This window comes from Olea europaea, chromosome 2 (genome assembly GCF_002742605.1).
Source record: "Olea europaea var. sylvestris chromosome 2, O_europaea_v1, whole genome shotgun sequence".
In the NCBI taxonomy this organism is placed as follows: domain Eukaryota; kingdom Viridiplantae; phylum Streptophyta; class Magnoliopsida; order Lamiales; family Oleaceae; genus Olea; species Olea europaea.
In genome coordinates, this window is record NC_036238.1 from 12,049,192 (window position 1) to 12,071,214 (window position 22,023).

At 34.3% G+C, this 22,023-nt stretch overlaps 2 protein-coding genes across 3 annotated transcripts in view; one reads left to right on the forward strand and one right to left on the reverse strand.

Annotated features, from left to right (window-relative positions):
- Nucleotides 1–627: 627 nt before the first annotated feature.
- Nucleotides 628–7,815, reverse strand: LOC111411090. Of its 2 annotated transcripts, none has more exons than XM_023041659.1 (5): nt 7,640–7,815; nt 4,068–5,841; nt 3,624–3,836; nt 2,208–2,919; nt 628–1,485 (listed from the first exon to the last, which is right to left on the reverse strand). In XM_023041659.1, exons 2-5 carry the CDS (start codon nt 5,782–5,784, stop codon nt 840–842), a joined length of 3,288 nt encoding a protein of 1,095 aa, XP_022897427.1. In that variant the 5' UTR covers nt 5,785–5,841; nt 7,640–7,815; the 3' UTR covers nt 628–839. The 2 variants fall into 2 exon arrangements, with proteins under 2 accessions (XP_022897427.1, XP_022897432.1); XM_023041664.1 differs by lacking the exon at nt 7,640–7,815 and adding an exon at nt 6,031–6,105.
- An 8,018-nt stretch (nt 7,816–15,833) lies between these two features.
- The window catches only part of LOC111372437 (pentatricopeptide repeat-containing protein At2g22410, mitochondrial-like), an 8,923-nt gene continuing 2,733 nt past the window's right edge, over nt 15,834–22,023 (forward strand). Inside the window, exon 1 of the mRNA XM_022994795.1 lies at nt 15,834–16,161. Coding sequence (XP_022850563.1) covers nt 15,834–16,161 — 328 coding nt within the window. The remainder of the gene's footprint in view (nt 16,162–22,023) is intronic.

Consider the following 22,023-nt stretch of genomic DNA (forward strand, 5'->3'; position numbering starts at 1 on the left):
AAAACTCAGGCTAAGTACATAAATACCCTTGCTAATGTCACCCACTCTGTAAGAAAGATCTTGGTATCGAGTTCAATATCAAAAATAGGGGACCCATAGTAAGACTCGTTGGAATCCCCAAAGATTAACTTGTCTCTATCATAAACGAAACTCGCTCTGATACCAACTGATGTATACAGATAATATTGATAATGATCGTTTTGCTTAAACAAAAACAATTTTGCTCGTGGTATTGGGGTGTGAATAAATAGTTTTGCCAACATTTTTGAGTCACTAGTTAATAATTGATTTACTTTCTTCAGTTACAGTAATTTCTCTTAGTTCCCAAATTTTCTGATCCCTTCCTTGAAACATCTGAAGCTAATGGAAGCCTGACCTGAAAACTTCATTTCAAATGGCAGCCACAGGTTCTAAACTAAGTTTCTTGTCCAGTAATACTAAAGTCAGTCCACGAACAATGTAAGCACTTTTTAGGACTTAAACCATTTGATTTGGTTAGACAATGTGTGGTTGGTAAACAAGGATCGGTTTTTTAGAAAGTTAAAGAAAGGATTGATCCCGTGTCGATCTACGATCTAGGAAACTATACTTGAAGAATGGGACAGACTGATTTCAGCACCCCCCAAATGCACCTTCAGATGCTAATCAATATTTCGGATGAGGGAAAAAAGGTTTATTACAAAAATGAATGTCTACAAAATTTGTTTTCAATTTTACAACAGACTCGAACAAAGTTGCCTGCTTGCTACTCTCCTGAAAGATTCATGTACTAAAAAACAGTAAAAATCAGGTAATAATTCAATCTATTAATACTTAATGACTCCATCAAACAAATCTTACTATTCTGCATCTCCTGCTTCATTTCCTAATTCTGTGTTGCTTGTCTCGCCAAGTGTAAACCGAACAAATCTCCTGACTTTTATATTCTCCCCAAGGGCAGCAACAGTTTGCTTTACCAGATCCTTCACCAAAATGCTATCATTTCTTATGAAGGGCTGTTCTAAAAGAGTGAGCTCGCTAAGCCTCTTTGAACTCCTTCCCTCGACAATCTTCTCTCTTATTTTCTCAGGCTTTGACTGAAGATCTTCCCTCTGCAACTCCAGTTCCTTCTCTTTGTTGACCATGCTTTCTGGGATATCTTCAATGGATACGTACTGCACTTGTGGGCAGGCAACAACCTGCATTGCTAGATCATCAACCAATTCTTTGAAGTTTTCACTTCTACCCACAAAGTCGGTTTCACAATTAACTTCAAGTAGAACTCCAATGCGGGAATCATGAATGTAGGATCCGATTCTTCCTTCAGCAGCAAGTCGTTTAGACTTTTTGTCAGCAGCAGAGAGACCCTTCTTTCTTAGGTATTCTTGTGCCTTCTCAAGGTCTCCTCCAGTTTCAGAAAGGGCTTTCTTGCAATCCATCATGCCAGCTCCAGTTTCCTCTCGTAATTGTTTGACCATTGCAGCTGAAATTGTTGCTTTTTGAGTCCTACATTGTGGCATCAGATTTAGTAACTAATTAAATAATGCAATTACTTTGAAAAACACATAGTATTTCAGTGTCAAACTGGTATTACTCATTTTTTAATTTTCTGATGTTGTGGGTCTACAGGTAGGGGTGGGGGGTGACAGAGGGGGAAATGATCCAAAAATGTCTATCAGTTACAAGAAAATTGATAGTACCAATGTTTTAAAAACTGTCCAAGCATTGACCTGAAAAGGTCAAGGGCCAAGGGCAAAGGATGGAACCGGGGGTCAAAAAAATTAAATTACCAGTTCCAGTTCACCTGATCTTGCAGGTGAACCATCCTGCTCCTAGACTCTTTTAATGCATGTTCACTTTTCAGTTTTTCACATCAAACTGGACCAGTTCCCAGTTGAGCTGGGCGGTCTGTTCTAGTTCTTATAACACTGGATGTTGCAATCCATACAAGAATATTTTAGTGCAATAAGGTGGCCGGTTTCAGTTTGCACCTTTTACTAGTTCCTAAGAAATAAAGGTTCCATAAAGCCAGTGATATAATAACATAGTTTAAGCATTACCATGCAGCTTAAGAAGCTGACAACTGACACGTGACTAATATCATCTATTGGCAGCTTTTAGGATTATCTCTATATATTTACTTGGTCCATTGTCAATTGTCATGCTCAGTCTTTATTGACAAAAGTATACCAAGTTGAATTAACATATTTAACAGAGCATATACTTACTTCTCTGCAGTTTCCATGGCTTCAATGGCAGCAGGTTCCTGTTTTCCAGAAGTGGGCACCGGTTTAGCAGCTGTTTGAGCTGCGACTTCTGCAGCAAAATCTTGGCTTTTCTTTTCCAAACCTTCTCCTAAATTGTAGCGAACGAATCTCTTCACTTTAATGTTCTCTCCAATTTTTGCAATTGTCTGCTTCACCCAGTCCTTCACCACTATTTTATCACTCTTGATATACGGTTGTTCTAATAAGGCCAGTTCCTCTAACCTTTTTTTTATCCGACCATCAACAATCTTAGACCTAATTTGCTCTGGCTTGGACAATAGATCTTCCTTTTGCATTTCAATTTCCTTCTCCTTATTAACAATATCTTTGGGAACGTCTTCAGTACTAAGATACTGTACTTGAGGGCATGCAGCCACTTGCATGGCCAAGTCCTCAACCAATTCCTTGAAAATGTCACCTCGAGCTACAAAATCTGTTTCACAATTCACCTCTATTAAGATGCCTATCCTGCTATCATGAATGTATGAACCAATTCTTCCTTCAGCTGTGACCCTACTGGATTTCCTATCTGCACTTGCTAACCCTTTCTTTCTTAGGTATTCCTGAGCTTTAACTATGTCTCCTCCAGTTTCAGATAGTGCTTTCTTGCAATCCATCATTCCTGCTCCTGTTTCCTCACGCAACTGCTTCACAACAGCTGATGAAATAGCAGCTGCATTCATAACTAGATCTCATCAAGGCAGAACAGATCCAGAAGGAATGGACAGCAAAATAAGAAGTCATTAAGCCCCTGTTTGAGCCCCATTTTGGGTTCAAAAATCATTTTGGAATTGGATTTTGTTAAAGAAAGTGTGGTTAAAAAATAATAAAATGTTTTGGATTTGTGTGTAAAATTATTTTATGGAAAAATGTATGGTTGAAAATGAGTTTTAAAAAAATGAGCTTTTGGAAAAATGGGGATTACAAATAGGAATGTGATTAATCAAAAACTAAATCTAAGAAGTGGTTATCCGATTAGACATACCATTACCACTTTTAACAGTACCTCATGTTCAAGATTGAAAGGAGTTTCTTGATTTCAGAAAATTAATCTTTTAGAAAATAGTATGCAAGTTGTTGGCTGAATTCAGCATGACAGGGTTAAGTTAAATTCAGAGTCTATATGCATACATTACGCCCTTTTTGAATTATCTTACTGTTATTCCATGTGTTATTTTTGAGTTTTGGAAACATACAGATTTGGTTCTTCTCCACATTCTTATCCAGCGATCCATTTTATTATTATCATTTGCTAATTGAAGTTGTAGTTTAAATTCACACACAAAAATCTAATGACCCTATCATGATGGCATTGGTAATGCAAGTAAACATTTTTATTATGCATGAATAAAAGCAAAAAACAGAAGAAGATTAGACCTTTGGCTGTGGCTTCTTTTGGAGAAGCATCACCACTTTTCTCACTTGGGTTTGGCACAATTCCTTTCTTTTGAAGGTTGGTTTCCCCATCCTTCTCTTCAACAGATGTGGTCAATGAATTTTCAGTATTGGCAGCAGAAGTTCGTGCCTGGATGTCAATTATAGCTACATTGTTGTCCTGATTCTCAATAATATCTCCACTACTCTGATTTTCTGCAATGTAAGATGAAAGGAAACTAGTTTTTAGGAAAGCAATAATTTGTCATGAATGAAGCTTTCCACATATAACATAAAATCTCATCAAATGTTTCATAATTCACACCATGTAAAGCATTCAAATTATAATATCAGGCTATATTCTCCTAGACAACATGTGGCAGATGCTATTTAGTTGTCCTTAATAAGGGCCTCTTTAATATCTCAGGGTTTAGGCGCAGTGATCACCTTGTTCGGCAGAATGAACTTCACTATCTGGTTTCTGACTTTGCTCTTCCTCTTCTGCTATCACATCAGCAGCCTTTTCTCGAACTTGTTCAACAATCTCTGATGACAAGGTCTGATCAGTTATTTCTCCAGATACCTCAGATTCTTTTTCATACTCTATTGTATCCATCACAGGAGGTTCTCCAGATAACACAGATTCACCTTCTGTGGCAGATGCGTCTGTGCTATTTGGTTCCTGACTTTGCACTTCATCTTTTTCTATTAAATCATCAGGCTCCTTCTCAGTAAATTCTTCTACAGTCTCTGGTCTCAAAACCTGATCAACTAATTCTCCAGACAATTTAGCTTCTCCTTGGTTTTCTATAGCATCTGTAGGTGCAGGTTCCTCAACAATTTCATCATCGGCAGAGGTGATTCCATCAGCAGTCAAAATTTCAGGGCTCATCTCAACTTCTTTGAAGCTTTCAGCAACATCATTAGGTTGTGAAGAATCAGCGAGTATACTTTCTGGGCCCTCTTCCTTGTCCAAGGTATCAGGTACTGTACCATCCATTGTTTTGGCTCCTGAATCTGCATCCTCTACATTTTCCTTTGCCTTTTCAACTGGTTCATCTTCTTTCTCTATTTCATCCAAAAATGCAGAAATGTCTTTATTACTTCGAAATGCTAATATAAAAGGGTTAGTTGCTCTATGAACAACACCCTGGCTAAGCTTGGAGTCCAACTCCGCAGCTGCTTCTTCCTTTTTCATTGTCAATGTTACCTGCCCTCTAGTGATGCGCAACACTCGAACGCTGACTTCTTGACCTACTTCCAGTGAAGTTTCGCCCATAACATTTTTAAAACCCTCATCAGCTTCCTCTGATACAGGCAGGAATCCTTCCTCACCTTCAGGTAAAGATATGAAAGCACCAGCTCTGGTTAAATTTTTAACTGTTCCCTCGAGATTTTGTCCCTTCACAAACTTTGAGCTTTTTTTCACCTCCTCTCTTCTCTGATTAGACTTTTGACTGAACTTTCTTGGAGGTCTAGATTTATCGTTGCCATCTTTCTTGCTGGCATCATCACTTTCACGCATGGTTAGAGATATTCGACCAGTCTCAGTGTTCGCTTCAATCAACCTTACCGTTACCTCCTGTCCAACGGAAACGAAACTTCCCACATCTTTCACAAAGGTATTACTCAGATTAGAAACATGCACGAGGCCATCTGTAAAGGCTCCAAAATCAACAAAAGCACCAAACGGCTGTATAGATCTGACTTTCCCAGAGAAAGTTGCTCCAGGAATGAGTTCTTCATTATTCACAGGAGGCATCTCACTCTTTCTGATAGGCTTTGCACGTTTAGATTGGGCAGAAGTAGGATTAACATCTGCTTTGACAGAAGATTCTCCACTTATGTTTGCAGCATCTATAGCAGATTCTGAAGCTTCATTATCTGCAGCAGGCAAATCTGCCTCCTCCACGGCAACATCAGCCCCATTGGCAGACACTGTATGGGTTCTTAGTTTGGATTGTAAACCACGTGCAATTCGAAATTGGGGAAATAATCTAACGGATGTCGACAGAGGTAATATATACTTTTGTGCCTGTAATGTTTGTCTGTTTAAATTTCTTACAATACTACATCTGGTTACACAACTGTTCTGTTTGGTTATGAAGAGAGTTATTGGAGTAAGTGAAATGTCGTTCGTCAAACTAGGAAGTACAGGAGCCATGTTGACTTCAAGTGCAAAAGGAGAGTGCAATCATCAAACCTCTAACAATTTATTCACCTGTAATATACATAAAATATCGGGACCCTAAGAACACAATTTTAACTTTTTGCTGAACATCATCACAGCAAATCTGTGAGCCAAAAAAGTTATTACAGCTAGCATGTATAACAACCTCATAACTATAGGTGCCTAAAGCACTAAGCTCCAGAGGACAAAGAATTAAATAAAGAGAAGAGAAAATTGCACCTAAGGTTCACAATCTGTAGGTAAACAAACATTTCGGTCTGCCAGTCTAATATTCTTGGCCAATGAATTCCTTAACTTCAAACTTCGAGAAACATTAGTGACTCCTTCAAGTTACATTTAAAAAAGCTGTTAAATTGTCATATGACTCTCATGAATGCCAAGACATTTTGTTAAAAAGATATTTTTACCCTTACAATGAAAAATAAAAGAATTGAAGCCTGGACTACCCAAAATGCTTTCATCCAAATCAAGAAATAAATACCAGAATGGGAACGAATGCTTATTTATTTCTAAAAAGGCACTTAAGAGCAATTCTCCACATAAAGAAATGCAACATCGCTGGTAAAAAAGTGATAAGATGTGGATATGTATGCACCTCACTGCTGAATGTCATCAAGAAATACTTTGATTTTATTTCACTAAAAGACCCATAGATGAAATTTCTACCAGAGAAAGTAGTTTACAATGATTTAGAAATGGCATTTTCAAATGCAATCTAAGTCCAGTCACTCCAGTATATGATTGACATGAATTGGGTACACACTCTATAAATCCAGGTCTCACTTGATTTTGCAACAAAAATATCAGTACATTAATAGTCCAAATCATGTGTACTAATATAAAAGAAATTGAAATTAAGTCTATCAGTGAGCTATGGCCTTTCCCATTTCCTATATATAAATAAGTATGTACCATTTGCCCCCCGGGGCATAGCCTAGTGGTATAAAGGACAAGCGTGAGGTTATCTCACGCCTTGTTGGCAGCCGCAGTGTGAGAGTTCGATTCCTGAAACATGGAATTGGACTCTTTGTAGGGTGCAGTGTATAGACAGCTCTTGTTCCCTGACCTCCTAGGGCACATTCCGCGATTTACCTCCCTCACAAAACTCTAGAGGCGGGGCGGTAGGACCCTTAAGGTTGGGGTTCAACCTTTAAGTATGTACCATTCTCAAAATGGGATAACAACAAACCAAGCCCCATTACTGATAAATACAGGGCCATTCTTAGAAACTCCACCTTTTCTCTGTAGCCAGTCCCAATCCGATATAAAGGGTGTGGTTTTAAAACTGATCAACATCTTGTGACAAAATCTACAGACCATGCTTGAAATGAAACATCATTTATATATAACTACAACTGTTTTAAGATATAAAATCATTCAACTTGAAAGATGAGCAAAGTTTCACAGTATTGTACACTAATTGACAAGGCTTTACCCCACACAACAATTGCAGCAAGAAAGATGCCAACATTTGCTGTCAATTTGACATATAAAATTCCTCATTATCCAAAAGTTATAGAATATTCGGGAAGAAAAAATTATACGTTTAAATGCAAAGTTCCCAATTCATTCTGATAATATCTCGAAATTAATAAACTCAGCCAAGTACACACCAACTGCAAGAATCTTTTCCAAATATCAATCAGCAGGCAGCCAAAATATATACAATCCATTCACAAGAAAATCTAGAACAAAAGTGCAAAACCACAAAAGCTTAAAAATTACAATCTAAATTATTAAATGTTTCTGAACAAACATAATTTCGCAGTTTTAGCATTGACAAGCTATCAAGAAACTAAAATTATTCTTTGTAATCAACAAAAGTTACCTTTAGATTGCCAGAAGCCTATAAAATATCAACTTTAGGCTGGAGTTCTCTCTTTCATAATGGTTTTGCTTCCACTGAGGGAGTGAGTGAAGCAAGGATGGTAAGGAAATTGAGGGAAATGTGGGGTGGGGCTTAAAATCCTTATCCCATGAAAAATCAATGTCGCGGGCTTTCGGTTGTATGTTCGGCCAGAGGTTGAAAATGGGTGGATCGGTCCACACCAACATGCCTAGGTGGCTCGGGCCAAACTCGGAGAGCGCTCTGGTGAGCGGATCTCATAGTACCACTTGTCATGTTCCAATTGGAGGAAATTAAAAATATATAAATAAATAAATAATTATATTTCTTTTAAAAGATATGTAAATACGCATAGTCTGCTATCATAAAATATTGGTATTCCTTCAGAATAAAACCCATGTATCAAATTTAGATAGATTAATCTATTTGTACATTCAATGTGTACATTTTGAATGACATCTCATTAAGTATAAAAATCAAAACGATTGATTTAAATAAGTGTTGACGATATTAATGGCAAAATTGATTGTCACATTATGAAATGTCATCCGAATGTCAACTAGGTTATAAGTGTAGCGAAATTTATGCCCTTGTTTGAGCCCAATTTTTCAATAGTACATTTTTCTTCAAACTCAATTTCAACCACATATTCTCTTAATAAAACAATATTACAAGCAAATTTAAATTTTTTCTACTTTTTAACCACACATTTTCCAAAAATTCATTATTCCGAAATCTATTTATATCAAATAATAGGGCTCAAACATGGGATAATAAGAGAAAAATACATAACTATCAACCTTTAAAAACACTTTTAAACTCGACTAACTTGTGGACCTCTTTCAAGTGTATTAATTAAATAGGTTAATGTCACAATAACATATAGAGCCTGTTTGGGAGTGATTTTGAAAATTGATTTTTTGACCGTTAAGAGAAAAGTAAGGTCCACTTATGAGAAAAGAAGTCAAATATGACAGCTGGAATAATGAAATAACGATTAAAAAATCAATTTTTTTGAGGAAAAAATCACTCCCCAACAAGCTGATAATTGTGGCCACTATTACAAACTAGTCACAAATTATAGAACACCATAATCATAAAAACATAAAATTTAAGTCACAATTGCAAATTTAGTTGTTAACCACAAATTTTATAGATCACAATTTATTTATTGATCACAAATTATTAAATTAATTGATTACAAATTATTTATCATCACAACTGATCAAACACAGTATTGTCCCACTAGCACTACCGCACGACAACTTACCACCTCATACACCACTGCATACACGACAATGCACCACACACACATTCGTACCCTACCACTGCACACACATCGTCCCACGAACATTACGGCAACACAACTTACCATCACACACATGACAACTACGAACTAGGAAGCAGCGATGCTCACCATTGCTTATAACAACTGCGATGAGCGTCGTTGTTGCCATGGTGCCATTGTTTCTATGCATGTGCGTGATCGTGCACTGTAGCACGTGCTACGTAGTGCTATAGTGCAATCGTCGATGTCGAAGAAGTGAGGAAGGTGTCTGTGAAGATCGTGACCATGTCAAAGAAAAGTGGAATGAAGAAGAAGTTTCTGTGACCTCTGTTCGGATAGAAAATGAATTAATTTAGGATTAGGGTAGGTAAGTTGGTTGGTTGGGTGGGTGAGGTACATCTGATTATTGAAATAAAAAATTGAAAAACATGTTTGGATGTAATTTCCTTTATAACTCTGCGGACCTTCAACTTTTAGATTTTGATAGTTGTATATCGCCAAATCAAATTGAACCATGCACTCAATTAAAAAAAGTTTGCTAGTTGTAATCGAGATATGTGATTTATTAGTCCAATTATTCAATTTGTGCTTCAACAAACTTACTTGTTGGTCACAGTGATGGGCTCTTTAGAGATGAATAATGACTTCTAATAATATTTTCTCAATATATTTCGCAAAGAACAAAAAGTTTTGATTTAATGTTGTACTTTGAATTGTTTCATTGCTTTAATTTGTATTGAGACAAATATATTGCTATTGTAAGGTTAGTAAAGGAGGTTTATATTACACATATTGGTATTTTAAATCAATATTTTTATTTATTTTTTGCTAGTTTGAAAGATATTATTTTAATGTTGTAAAATATGTTATAAATGGTTTTAACTAAGCTACTTTGAGCTTAATTTTATGTGGGATTCAAACTCCATAATTAATGACATCAAGTACATTTATATTCTTCTCCACGAAATGATTAATATTATATATTTATTTATCGTAAAAATATTAAAAATTGAATGAAATATTTGAATTCGTAGTTACCCTCTTCAAATTTTAAATAAGTGAGAATTTGATTGAAATTGCCAACTCCAATCCCACATAGAAAACCTTGAGAATATTGTTTGGTTTATATTTCGAAAATTTGGCAATTAACTTTGAGCTAAAGAGGTAACACTAGTCTTTAGAAAGGAAAAGATTTAGATCATATTGAGTTCGGTTCAAGGCTCAGTACGGAACCTGTCCAACGTGCATTTCCCTTGGGCCAACTGAATTTCTACCATTTACAATGGTGGTGTCTAGTGGATTGTTTTGACATTGTTTGTGTTGAGCAGCAGTGGATGGAGCCGATTGTTCTTGTATGGTGTTTAGTTATGTAAAAATCACTATTATACCATCTTTGTTAAATTTTTATGTAGCCTTCTTACAATGTATAGATGAGGATTCTCAGTTATTGCAAGTATGTGTCGCGAAGGAAAATATATTGAGAAATATTTTTTGAAGTGTATCAATTATCTTTTCTTAACTATAGTGTACGATCCCCATCTTAATTTGCGGCTGCAAACATTACTTTCATTTATTTCAAAATAATTTAAACTTTAAGTTCGATAAAAATGTATCATTGCTATGAGAAAGAATTATAAATTTGTGTAATTTATCCTTCGGTTCAAACTACATAAATTTAAATTTTCTTGGTCGAGTTCGTAATGTATAAAAGTAATATGATCAGATCAACAACATAAGGCGAAACATTACAAACTGATTTCTTCAATGTATTTCAATGGTGGAATGTATATCGTTATCAGATCTCTTAATGTTGACTATTGCCTGAACTTGTTCACAACACTGGTGGCTTTATCAATACTTCTAAACATAATCTCTATCATAGGAGATCGTATGTTAGATCGAGATGGATCTTGTGGCATAAGCAATGCTACAAACCGGACCAAAGCACGTGTTTATTTTATCCCAATGGCTTTAACATGATGAATGTAGCCTTTCATATTCCTTTTAGATTTGCAATTGCATACTGCTAAGGTAGAATTGTGATATGTTTTATTTTCTAAACGTTATTGTATTGTATTGTATTGCACTTTATTTATAAAAAAAAAAAAATAGAATTGTATAGGAATATTCTTCATGTACAATTTTAACTCCACCTATATATTGTAATCGTTCCCAAGCTTGAGTAAAGAACGAGGATTTTTACAAATATATAATGCTTTAACTTTACATATTCCTTACAAATTTATGTTTTCATTATACTTTGACGAGCGAAAGTACAATAATTGGTTTTAAATAAAAAATTAAAACTATTGAGTTGCGAAAGGCTCACGAGTCGGCTCAGAGGGACGAGCTTGTAGGACAAGCAGAATTTAGGTTTCTTCGATCAAACTAGCTCACTCTAGGCTTGCTCTTCACGTCACCATACTTAACACCCCTAAGCTTAGATTTATAAATGTTCAACATAAAATATTTAAGTAATCACTCAATCTTTTTTAGGCTGATGAATTCATGTTCTCTTATTTGCTTGTAAGTTATTTAATCAATCAAATTGATCTCATTCATTGGCAAACCAAAGAACTATTAAACTGACAAAAAAATACACACAAACGTGTCAAAGAATTTAAATGAAACACTCGACGATTTAGTAAATTTTAAATTTTTCTATGTTCATTCTATAAAAATAAACTCTACGTATTGTCTGTTCAATACACTCCAAGTGTACTAATATTACCATTAAATTATTTTTTTGACAACGATAAATTGTAAACTCGAATGGTGAAATAGTAAATACTACAATGTTATTGTACAAGTTGTCAACACTTATATACTGATTGAGAATAATTTTATTTATGATCAAAATATAAGTTGTTTTTATACTATACTTCTCATGTAAACACCCCACTTATATTATCACAAGTGATCAATAATACTTTTCTTCATATGCTCAATTTCAGATAAATACAATAACGGTGAATGTTAAAATAGAGTTTATTTATTATTAAAATTGTTATTTTATTATAGCAAAACTACACTTTATGAGTAGGCAACTTAAAAAAATTCCCACTTGCCTTAGATTATATATGTCATGTCTTATAATCTCATGCCTTGCTAATGCTTCTCGAAACTTTCGGTTGACATGCTTTTAGTAAACAGGTCCGCAAGGTTATCTGAGTAGCCATCTTATTAACAACCACATCTTCACAACTTACAATCTCTCTCAGTAGATGATTTCCATTTTATGTGTTTAACCCTTTTGGCGTCTCCTTGATTATTTGTTATTTTTTACTACGTCACTATTTTCACAATATATTTTCAAGGATTGTGCAGATGCATGCACCTCCTCAATGGCCATTAGGAATTTCTTAAGTCTCACTGCCTTTTTAGTAGTTTCACAAGCTGCCACATATTTGACTTCCATGGTAAAATTAACAAAGCTTGATTACTTTATACTTCTCCATATTATGGTCCTATTACAAAATGTAAACAACAATCCTGTTATAAACCTGAAAGAGTCTTATTAGCCTAAAAGTTCTAATCGTATATCCTACTAAAATCAGATTTGGTGAAGAGTAAACTAGCATTTGGTTCTTTGTTTTTCAAAGGTGCATAAGGCCAAGCATTATAGCCACCCAATTTTTTAGGCCAGGATTAAATTGCTATCGACTCACTATTAACAACATTACAAATATAAGGTCTAGTGGACAACATAACATACATGAGACTATCCAATGTCGACGCATAAAGTATTATAGTCATTCTTTCTATCTTTTCAAGAGTTTTAGGAGATTACTCCATAGAGAGTTGGATTCTATATCTAAAGGAAAAATTAATCTTCTTGGAATCTTTCTTGGAAAATTTGATAAGTATTTTGTCAATATCTAAAGCTTGGAACAAAGCTATCAGCTTGTTCTTTCCATCTCTTAAGATCCGAATACTTAGAACATAGCTAGCTTCAATTAAGTCATTCATGTGAAATTATTGGGTCAACCATGCTTTTGTAGATGATAACACTCCCACATCATTTGTTTTGATTCAAATATTATCCACATTAAGTATCAAGAAAATTACCTTTTTATATTCTATCTTCTTATGACATAAGGTTTGTCGAAAATTCTAATAAAAATCATTGTCTTAATCACTTTGTTGAATCTTTTATTTAAGATCTTGATGCCTGTTTGAACCCATAGATCGAATATTGTAGTAGCAAATGTTTCTTTCAAGACCAAATTCTATGAATCCTTATGGTGTATCATTTAGATACATTTTTCAAGACGTCCATTAAGAAATGTCTTAACATTCATTTTCCATACCTCATAGTCATAATGATATGTAGTGGATAAGAGAATTTGAATAGATATGAGCATACCCACAAATGAGGCTCCTTGTAATCAATGTAGAATTTGAATAGATTTGAGTACAACCACAAACGATGTCTCCTTGTAATCAATGTCTTCTCATTGGATAAAACATTTAGCTACTAGCCTTGCTTTGTAGGTTTCCAACTTCCTATTCACTCATTGCTTTCTCTTGTAGACCCAATTACACTTGATGGGTTTCGTTCCTTGTAGTGCATCTACAAGTTCAAACCTAATTGAAATGCAAGGATTCCATTTCTATATTCTTAGCATGTTGCTATAAACCTCCAGCCATATCTTCTACGACCTCCTTATATAAAGTCAGGACATCTATATGTTCTATGAAGATTACATGTGAACTTTCCAAACAATAAGTACTCAGAAAATTGTTTGATTACCCTCCAACTTTGTCTAATGGTTAGTAGATCTTGAACTATGAAATCATTTGGAAATATAATTGTTAGGTTTAAATTGTGTTGACTATTCTTTAGACAAAAGGATTATTATAAAAGACTTGTAAAAGTCATGGAGTCTATTGGTAGGTTATATAGATGAGTTAGGTCCTTGGGATTGTTTATGGAACGAAGGAAAAAGTTGTCGAAATTATGCTAGCCTGTTTCCAATTTGTTGCTCGAACATCCAAAATAGTAGCATTATATCTACCCCGTCGCTTGCTTATTGCCCGTGTGAAGCACTTGTTGCTTGCTTGCCGTTGGGATCTCACTTGAGCGACGGAGTTTCCCAATACCTGTTTACTATAAATACACAAGTCTCACTTCATAAAAATTGTGGTTGATCCTTTGATTCTACATTTATAACAATCTTTGGAGAGAAAACAACAATTCTACATCTTGAGATCAGTCGACCACAAGTTGGAAAAATACCTACTTCCTAAACATCATCGGGAAGGTACTTTTTAATAGCTTTTAGAGGTTGCTGAAAATTGAGAAATGTTGGACCAGAAACACAGGATGAGTATAAGAACAATGTGTTCTTGGTGACCCACAAAAAAATAGACAATTTTAGAAGACCGGAAGCAGGTGTGAGTGAAGCACATGTCAGCAAATCTCGGAGATTATAGGAATCAAATCACTGAGTCTAGTGCGTTTTCTAAAATGGATCATAATGTAAGTTCTTATAATCTTTAGTAGAAGTCACTAGCTTTTTCTAGGAGTTCTTAATCCCGTGAAGGATTTTCTTTGTCAATAAATCCTGTGTTATTTAATGCTTTATTGACTATTCTAGCAATTCAACATAGGACAAGATTAATTTGATTGACTAAACATATAGAACAATTAAAATATGACTTGTTGCTCTTAATTGGTAATTTTAATTCTGCGTTATTCACGTATTCACCCCTCTCTAGGTGATTTTAGGTTCGAACTAGTAACTTAGAGCCCAAATTCGATTCTTGACCCTAACTATCAAGATGAATAGTTCATTGTTTGTTCCGCCATATTTTGATTACAGTAATTACACATATTAGAAAGTAACTATGAGAACCTTTCTAAAATCGATGAATGAACGTATTTAATTGAGCATAGTGAATGATTGGACTGCCCCTTCTAGCATCATTGATGGTGTTGTCACCTCACTCCTATAATTAATTGGTCGTAGACTAATTTAGATAAGTGTTTTATTTACGATAGTGCCACTAGAAGAATTTAGGCATGTATCTATGTCTAAGGTTGCTAAAGAGGATTGGGATATTTTACAAACTATACATGAGGGAGCTTAGGCTGTTAAGAATCCTAAGTTACAGATGTTGACTACTAGGTTTGAAGAGATTAGGATGAACAATGATGAGATCTTTAATGACTTTTATGTGAGCTTGAATGACATAGTTAACTCTATCTTCAACCTAGTTTAGAGAATTTCTAAGTCCAACATTATCAGAAAAATCCTTAGATCCTTACATGAGAGATTTAGGCCTAAAATTACGGCTATCAAAGAGAGCGGGGATTTAGATACGGTTAAGGTTAAAGAACTAGTTGGATCTCTCCAAAATTATGAATTCACCATATCTCAACCTAATAAGAATAAGTCTATAGTCTTGAACACTGTTAGGAAATAAGAGTATGACTCTTCTGGTACAGAGAACATCAATGATGAGGAGATACCATATTTTGCGAAGAGATTTTGAAAAATATTTAGAAATAAGAAGAAGCCTCAAGGAAAACATAGAGTGCTCCGAATAAGTCTAGAAAGAGTTCCCAATTTGTAAGATGTCATAAGTGTCAAGGTTTAGGCTATTAGAGGACTGAATGCCCTAATAGCAAAAAATAAGGATAAAGCAGTGAATGCAACTTTCACTAATGACAAGTCTAGCATTGATAATCAAAGTGAGAGGTCCACTCATGATGCAAGTGGGAAGTTTATAGCCTTCATTGCTATGGTTAAGAGTGAATTTGATAAGGACAATGAGAAGATCTAGGAAGTAGATATTTGTGAGCACTTTGAAGAAGAGTTTGATGATGAGAAAGATATTCATGAGGGTTATTATCAACTATTTGAGGAGAGACTTAAGATTAAGATGGTGAATAAAGTTGTGTTTAAGAAGGTTAATGCACTTGAGCTAGATAGAGAGAGACTTGTAAATGAACTTCAGGAGTCAACCACAAGCCTTAGTGAGTTAAAATTAGTCAAAGAGATATTAAAGGCTAAGGTTAAAACCCTGACAAGCGACCTTGTGAAATCCAATACTCAAATCCATTTGTTCTTGAGTGCATCTCAGAAGTTGGACAGTCTTTTACGGTTGAACAAGCCTGTTAGGAACATGAAAGGTCTAGAATATAAGCAGACGAATCATAATAAGGCTAGTACTTTCAAAACCATTTTTGTCCTTACCACCAACTGGCCAAGTATGTTCCTAATCCTGAATTTCAGAACAAGAATATCAAAGGATAGATGCCTACTAGATAGCGTAGGACATACCAACCTTGGAATACATATCATCTATCTCATAAATTTAGACCTAGGTTTATCCCTACTTATAAAGAGATATAAGGCCTGAGTTTATAAATTCCTGAATAGAAATAGAAATCAAGATTTTGATAGTCAAATTGACTTCTTTACTAATCAGGTAAGTCAATTAATCGAGTTAATGACACAGATGATTTGGAATGAGTCTTCTACTAGGCAAGTCTGGGTTAAGAAGATGGATCTCTATGATCAGAGAGATTCTTTGACTGATGATACTATTCGTGTTGCTCTTCAAAAGGAGAGTAGTTTTATGTCTCAACGAGTTAGTATTTTTGGAGCATGTTTGTGCTTATTCATTGTTCTTATTCTTGATAGCATACATCTCGTTTTGTTTGCAATGATGCACGCATTTTTATTTTTATTTTTTTGTGTTGCAAATTTTTTTATTATTTTGCGTGTTTGCTTCATGTTTCTTCAAATAAAAAAAGAAAAGAAAAAGAAAATGGAACTTTTTTGGATATTCCAACATGAAATGTGAGTTACTTGAACATATGTGATGTGACTATGTATGAGTTTAATTGATGAGCTATAGCATATTTTTCATTACTTGTTTAGATTTTCATGGAGTACCTAGTATAGGTTTCATCATGTACCATCTGCACTGCATGCACTATTTTATTGTGAGTGAGACTTGACCGCGTGTGTGAAATTAAGGATGACATTCATGTGTTGGTAAGGTGACTTTGTACATGAATTGACCTTACTTTAGTAGACCTAAGCTTAAGTATACTTCCTTGAAAGAAAAAGTTCAATATCTTATACTCTTTTTCAAAACCTATTTGACTTGAGCAATTAAATCTAAGGGATTTTTCATAACCTGGTGCCTATGGTTATTTGACTTGGGTTAATTGGCCCAAAACTCGTTATAGGGGTCATCCTAGTTGCTTAATAGAGAGATTTCACATAAGATGAAAAAAAAAATTGATTGATGAGCTTCAAAATTAAATTAAAAAAATATTATATGCTTAAATTCATATAAAAAAAGAAGAATATACATAAAATAAGTTTTTTTTATAGGTCATAGTATGATATTATTGATTCAATTTTTATAATCAGATGGATAAACTTAATGACAGTGATCTTTGTCATCTCATTTCTCACAAATTTGAGCTTTAAAGTCCTGCTTACAAGGGATTAGTGACACTTTATACACAGAGGTCAATTATACAGTTTACTCCATTTTAACTTGAACTGAGTTTGTGAGAAAGTTTACTGATCATCAATTTGCTTGTGCATACTATCAATTGCATCTTTAAGTTCTTATATATTGTTTACTATTGAGATTTCAAAAACAAGGGTGAAGTAAAATAATTGCACTTGATATAATTCCCTTCGTCGTTTTTGACAAAAGGGGGAAAGAAGATAGTATTTCATGATATTTTCTTTGAGTAACAATTTGGCATTTTAGGTAGAGTTCGTAGTAGAGGTAGAGATGTCAACAAGTCGAGCTAGCTCGCAAGTCAAAATTTGAGGCTTGAGCTAGGCTTGAGTAAAAAGGGTGTAGACTTTTTTGGCTCGAGTCGAGCCAGGTCGGGCCGAGCCGTAATAAACTGTTGCCTTTAAATTCATTCTTTTTTGGGCTAGTGAGCTCGAGCCGGCAAGCCACGCGGGCTGGCTTGGGCTTGAGCTGACACCCCAAAATGAGGCTCAGCTCGAGCCTTGCATTGGTCCAGCTTGGGCTTTTACCAAGTAGAGTCATGGACTACTCGAGCCGACGAGTCAAATTGACACCTCTAAGTAAGAGAGAGATGATAGTATTTCATGGAATTTCATATCATAATGCATCATAATACCTAGCCTTTCTAGTTTTGATGTTTTTTAATATTAATGTTTGAGACAATGTTTTGATTAATATTAGTATTATTTCTCAATCTAGCTAGCATATTTATAATAGTGTGTTTTAATTGTTATACATTCCTATTTCACGTGCTTTTACACTGGGTATTTGAGTTGTTGATATCAGGAAACATGTTTAAAAAAGAATACAAGAAAAGACATTCAGTTTGAGTTTGGGTAGATTATTATTATTTTATTTATTTATTTTACTTCCTTAACTTGTGTTGTGTAATTTTATCGTATAATGTCAAATGGGGTGTTGTTAGGTTTTAATTGTATTGGCTATTCTTTAGAATAAAATTATTATTATAAAAGAGTTGGAAAAGTCAAGGGGTCTGTTGGTAGGTTGTATAGATGAGTTAGGATTTCTTGGGGTCGTCTATGGAACAAAGGAAAAAGTTGTCGAAAATATGCTAGCATGTCGCCCATTTGTTGCTTGAGTATCCAAAAAGTAGTATTGTCACTAGCCTGCCGCTTGCCTATTGCTTGAGTGGAGCTCCTATCACTCCTCTGTTGCTGAGCTCTCACTTAAGCAATGGCGTTTCTCGAGAAACCTAATGGGCATTTTTTTCAAGAGTTTTATTTAGCCCATATTATCCAATACCTCTATACTATAAATACACAAGCCCCACTTCGTGAAAACTATGGTTGATCAATATATTCCACATTCATAGCATCCTTTGAAAAGAAAACAACAATTCTACATCTTATGATCAATCAACTACTAGTTGGAAAAAATATCGCATAATAAAAAATACCAACTTCCTAAACATCATCGGGAATGTATTTTCTCAATAGTTTTTAGATGTTGCTGAAGATTGAGGAAGGTTGGACCAGAAGCACATGAAGAAAACAAGGTATTCTTGGTGATCCACAGAAAATAGACAATTTCACATGATCGAGAGCGAAGTGAAGCACATTCCAACAATTCTTGGAGATTGTAGGATTTAGATCAACTAGTCTAGTTGGTTTTCGAGGCTGGATCATACTAAATGATCTTATTGTCTATTGTTGAAGTTGCTGGCTTGGTCCCGAAGTTTTTAATCCTGTGAATGATTTTCTCCGGTAACAAATCACGTGTTATTTATTGCTTTATTGACTATTATGATAATTCAACATAAGACGAAATTAACTAAATATTTAGAACAATTAAAAAATGACTTGTTGCTTTTAATCTGTAATTTTAATTCAGCGTTATTCATCTAGTCACCCCCCCCGCCCCTTGGTGATTTTAGGGTCGAATTAGTAACTTTCAATAATGTTTTCATCAATTTTGGTATCCTTATCTAGTGATATCATTACCTTCTTATTAGCTCGAACATTTCTTAATTTATGGGATCAGATAACAGTCCATCTCTTCCATTTATATCATGTTTTCTAGGTATTCCTAACACGGTGAGTTGCTTATAACCAGGTTGTGTTTAATGAATCCGTGGCATGAAATTTCTCACTTATTTCTTCCAAAACAACGTTACATTTGGACTGACATTGAATAATATCCTTATGGTCTGGGAATGTTACTTTTATAGTAGAAAGGATATTCCTATATAGAGGATTATAGAAATAATATCCCCTAGTACCTTCAGGGCATCTCACAAATAAACATATTTCTGACCTAGACTCCAACTTGAATTGAGCCCATTACATAGTTCCATGGGAGTCTTGAAAACAAGCTTAGAAGGAACTAAGTTAAGAATATATACAAATATCTCTAGTGCATATCTCTGAAATGATATGGTTAGAGTTGAGAAACTTAATTATTAATTTATTCTAGGGATGTCAACGAGTTGAGTTGAGTTGAGACGAGCCGGCTCGCGAGCCAAAACTCAAGGCTCGAGCACAGCTCGAGTAAAATCAAACGGGTTTTTTCAAGCCCAAGCCGAGCCGAGCAAAAGCTCGGCTCAAAAAAAGGCTAGACCCAAGCTTTCGGCTTGGGCCTTAGGGAGCCGAGTTGAGCCCAAGCCCAAGCCCAAGCCTGCTCAATTTTTTCTCTCTCTCTCTCTCATTTTTTTAAATTATATTGGCAGTGCTGCTGCCTTAAAAATAAGGTAGCTCTTGCTGCCTTTTTTTTTCTTTTCTTCATTCTTTTTTTAAATAAGGCTCGAGCTTGAGTCGACGAGCCACATAGGAAAAAGCCCGAGCCAACGAGCCCAATTGACATCCCTAATCTATCCATATCTAACAATGCCCAGTTTCTTTGTTTCGAACATCATTTTGTAAGGACGTATTAGTGCACTTAGCCGAGAAATTATACTATTTTCACTAAATAGTCCCTGAATTCTTTTGAGAGGTATTTGTTACCTCAATTTGAGTGAAATGTCTTTATACTCTTTCCTAAATATTTCTTGACATCAGCCTAATGCTTTCAAAAGCATTTGATTTTTGAGTCATGAGGTAAATGTATCTAAATCTTGAGCAATAATTTGTAAAGGCGATGAAATACTCGGCTCATCTTGTAGCTGCTATATCCTTTGCTAAATATAATCTCTTGGTCATATTGCATTCTAAATAAGAATCACAAACTGACAATGGTTTAACTTCAATTGAGTGATCACCCCTTGTAGTTTTTGTGTTCAAATAAAGTTGATATCCTAGTCTAAGATGTCATAGTTACATATCATTAGTATGGTGGCATTTGTTTCTTATGGATTGCAGAAGTATATTTCATTTGTGTAATACTTATAAATATAAAGATCATTAATCAAATATCCAATATAAATAAGAACTTTATTTATGAAAATGTAAAGTGCATCAAGTCCAGATTTTACAGAATAACATTGCCCATTAAACAAGAAATATAAATAATATTTTGCTTCACCCAACTGACATAATAACATTCATTTTGTAATTTATCTAAAATTATATTTTCATTAAAGTTTATTATTTTCCCCTCATACACTAATTTATGTTTCAATTACTTTGTTGCATCTTTATACACAAAGTTATTGAAACGTCTTGCGTTGTCAATAATATCAATCTTTTTTCATTCTATAAAGTTTATATGAGGATTGAAATTTATATTTTTGCAAAAGTTTGACAGGCAAGAATTTAAAATAATTTTAAAACTATTTTTTTTCCAACAATTTTTCATAGTTCTAATCACTTATGATCAAGATTCTAAAATGCGCGAGAGTAGACCTAACAAATCAACAAGGTCAAGCATCATACCTTTAATGTCTAAGCATAAGAAGGCAATTTTTTTTAATAATATTGTTTTAATTAATATAAGGTGATTAATTATTATTTTAATTATTAAATGAGTATTAATATTAATTTCTTTTATTTCATTTTTTAAAAAGAAAATGAAAAGAAAAATAAAAGTAAATAAAAATGCAGGCTTCTTTTGTAGCATATGCCTATGATTGATCGTCTTTTTCATATGAATTAAGCTTCTTGTTCAGATGAAATGTACACGAATTTTTATAGATGATGGGGTGGCAACACTAAATTGACTGATTTGAAGTTATTTTTTGTTCGACGTCCAATAAAATTGTGATAGCTGGCGATCTGTTAAATTGTATAGCAATTTTTTTTTTTTTTTTTTTTTTTTATATATTTAGCATGAATGTTTTCATATGATGCTCTTTTCCCACTATTCTCGTCTTTCAAAATACTTGCTTCTAACTTTAACCTTAATTTGCAAACTAGGATCACGTGTCAACTTAGAAGTAAGTTAATTTAATTTTAAACAATATCTCTTTTCAAATATATTAGAATAAATATTTTTATATATTTTGACTTTTAAAATGAGTAACTGACTTATTTTTAAATTCGACTAACAAAATATATTATTTATTTCCTATACATAAACAAACTTATAAATAATTTTAAACATAGCCAATTGAGATGGCAAAAAAACCCACTTGCCTCGAATGTGGCAAAAAAAACCCTAACCCGATGGGTTT

What these genes read in the sequence shown, in the direction of transcription:
- LOC111411090 (XM_023041659.1), bottom strand. Translation starts at nt 5,784, where the DNA reads ATGGCTCCTGTACTTCCTAGTTTGACGAACGACATTTCACTTACTCCA. An exon ending in AAAAGAAGCCACAGCCAAAG is followed by an intron (nt 2,920 to 3,623) that starts GTCTAATCTTCT and finishes TTATGAATGCAG; the next exon opens with CTGCTATTTCATCAGCTGTT. An exon ending in GCCATGGAAACTGCAGAGAA is followed by an intron (nt 1,486 to 2,207) that starts GTAAGTATATGC and finishes GCCACAATGTAG; the next exon opens with GACTCAAAAAGCAACAATTT.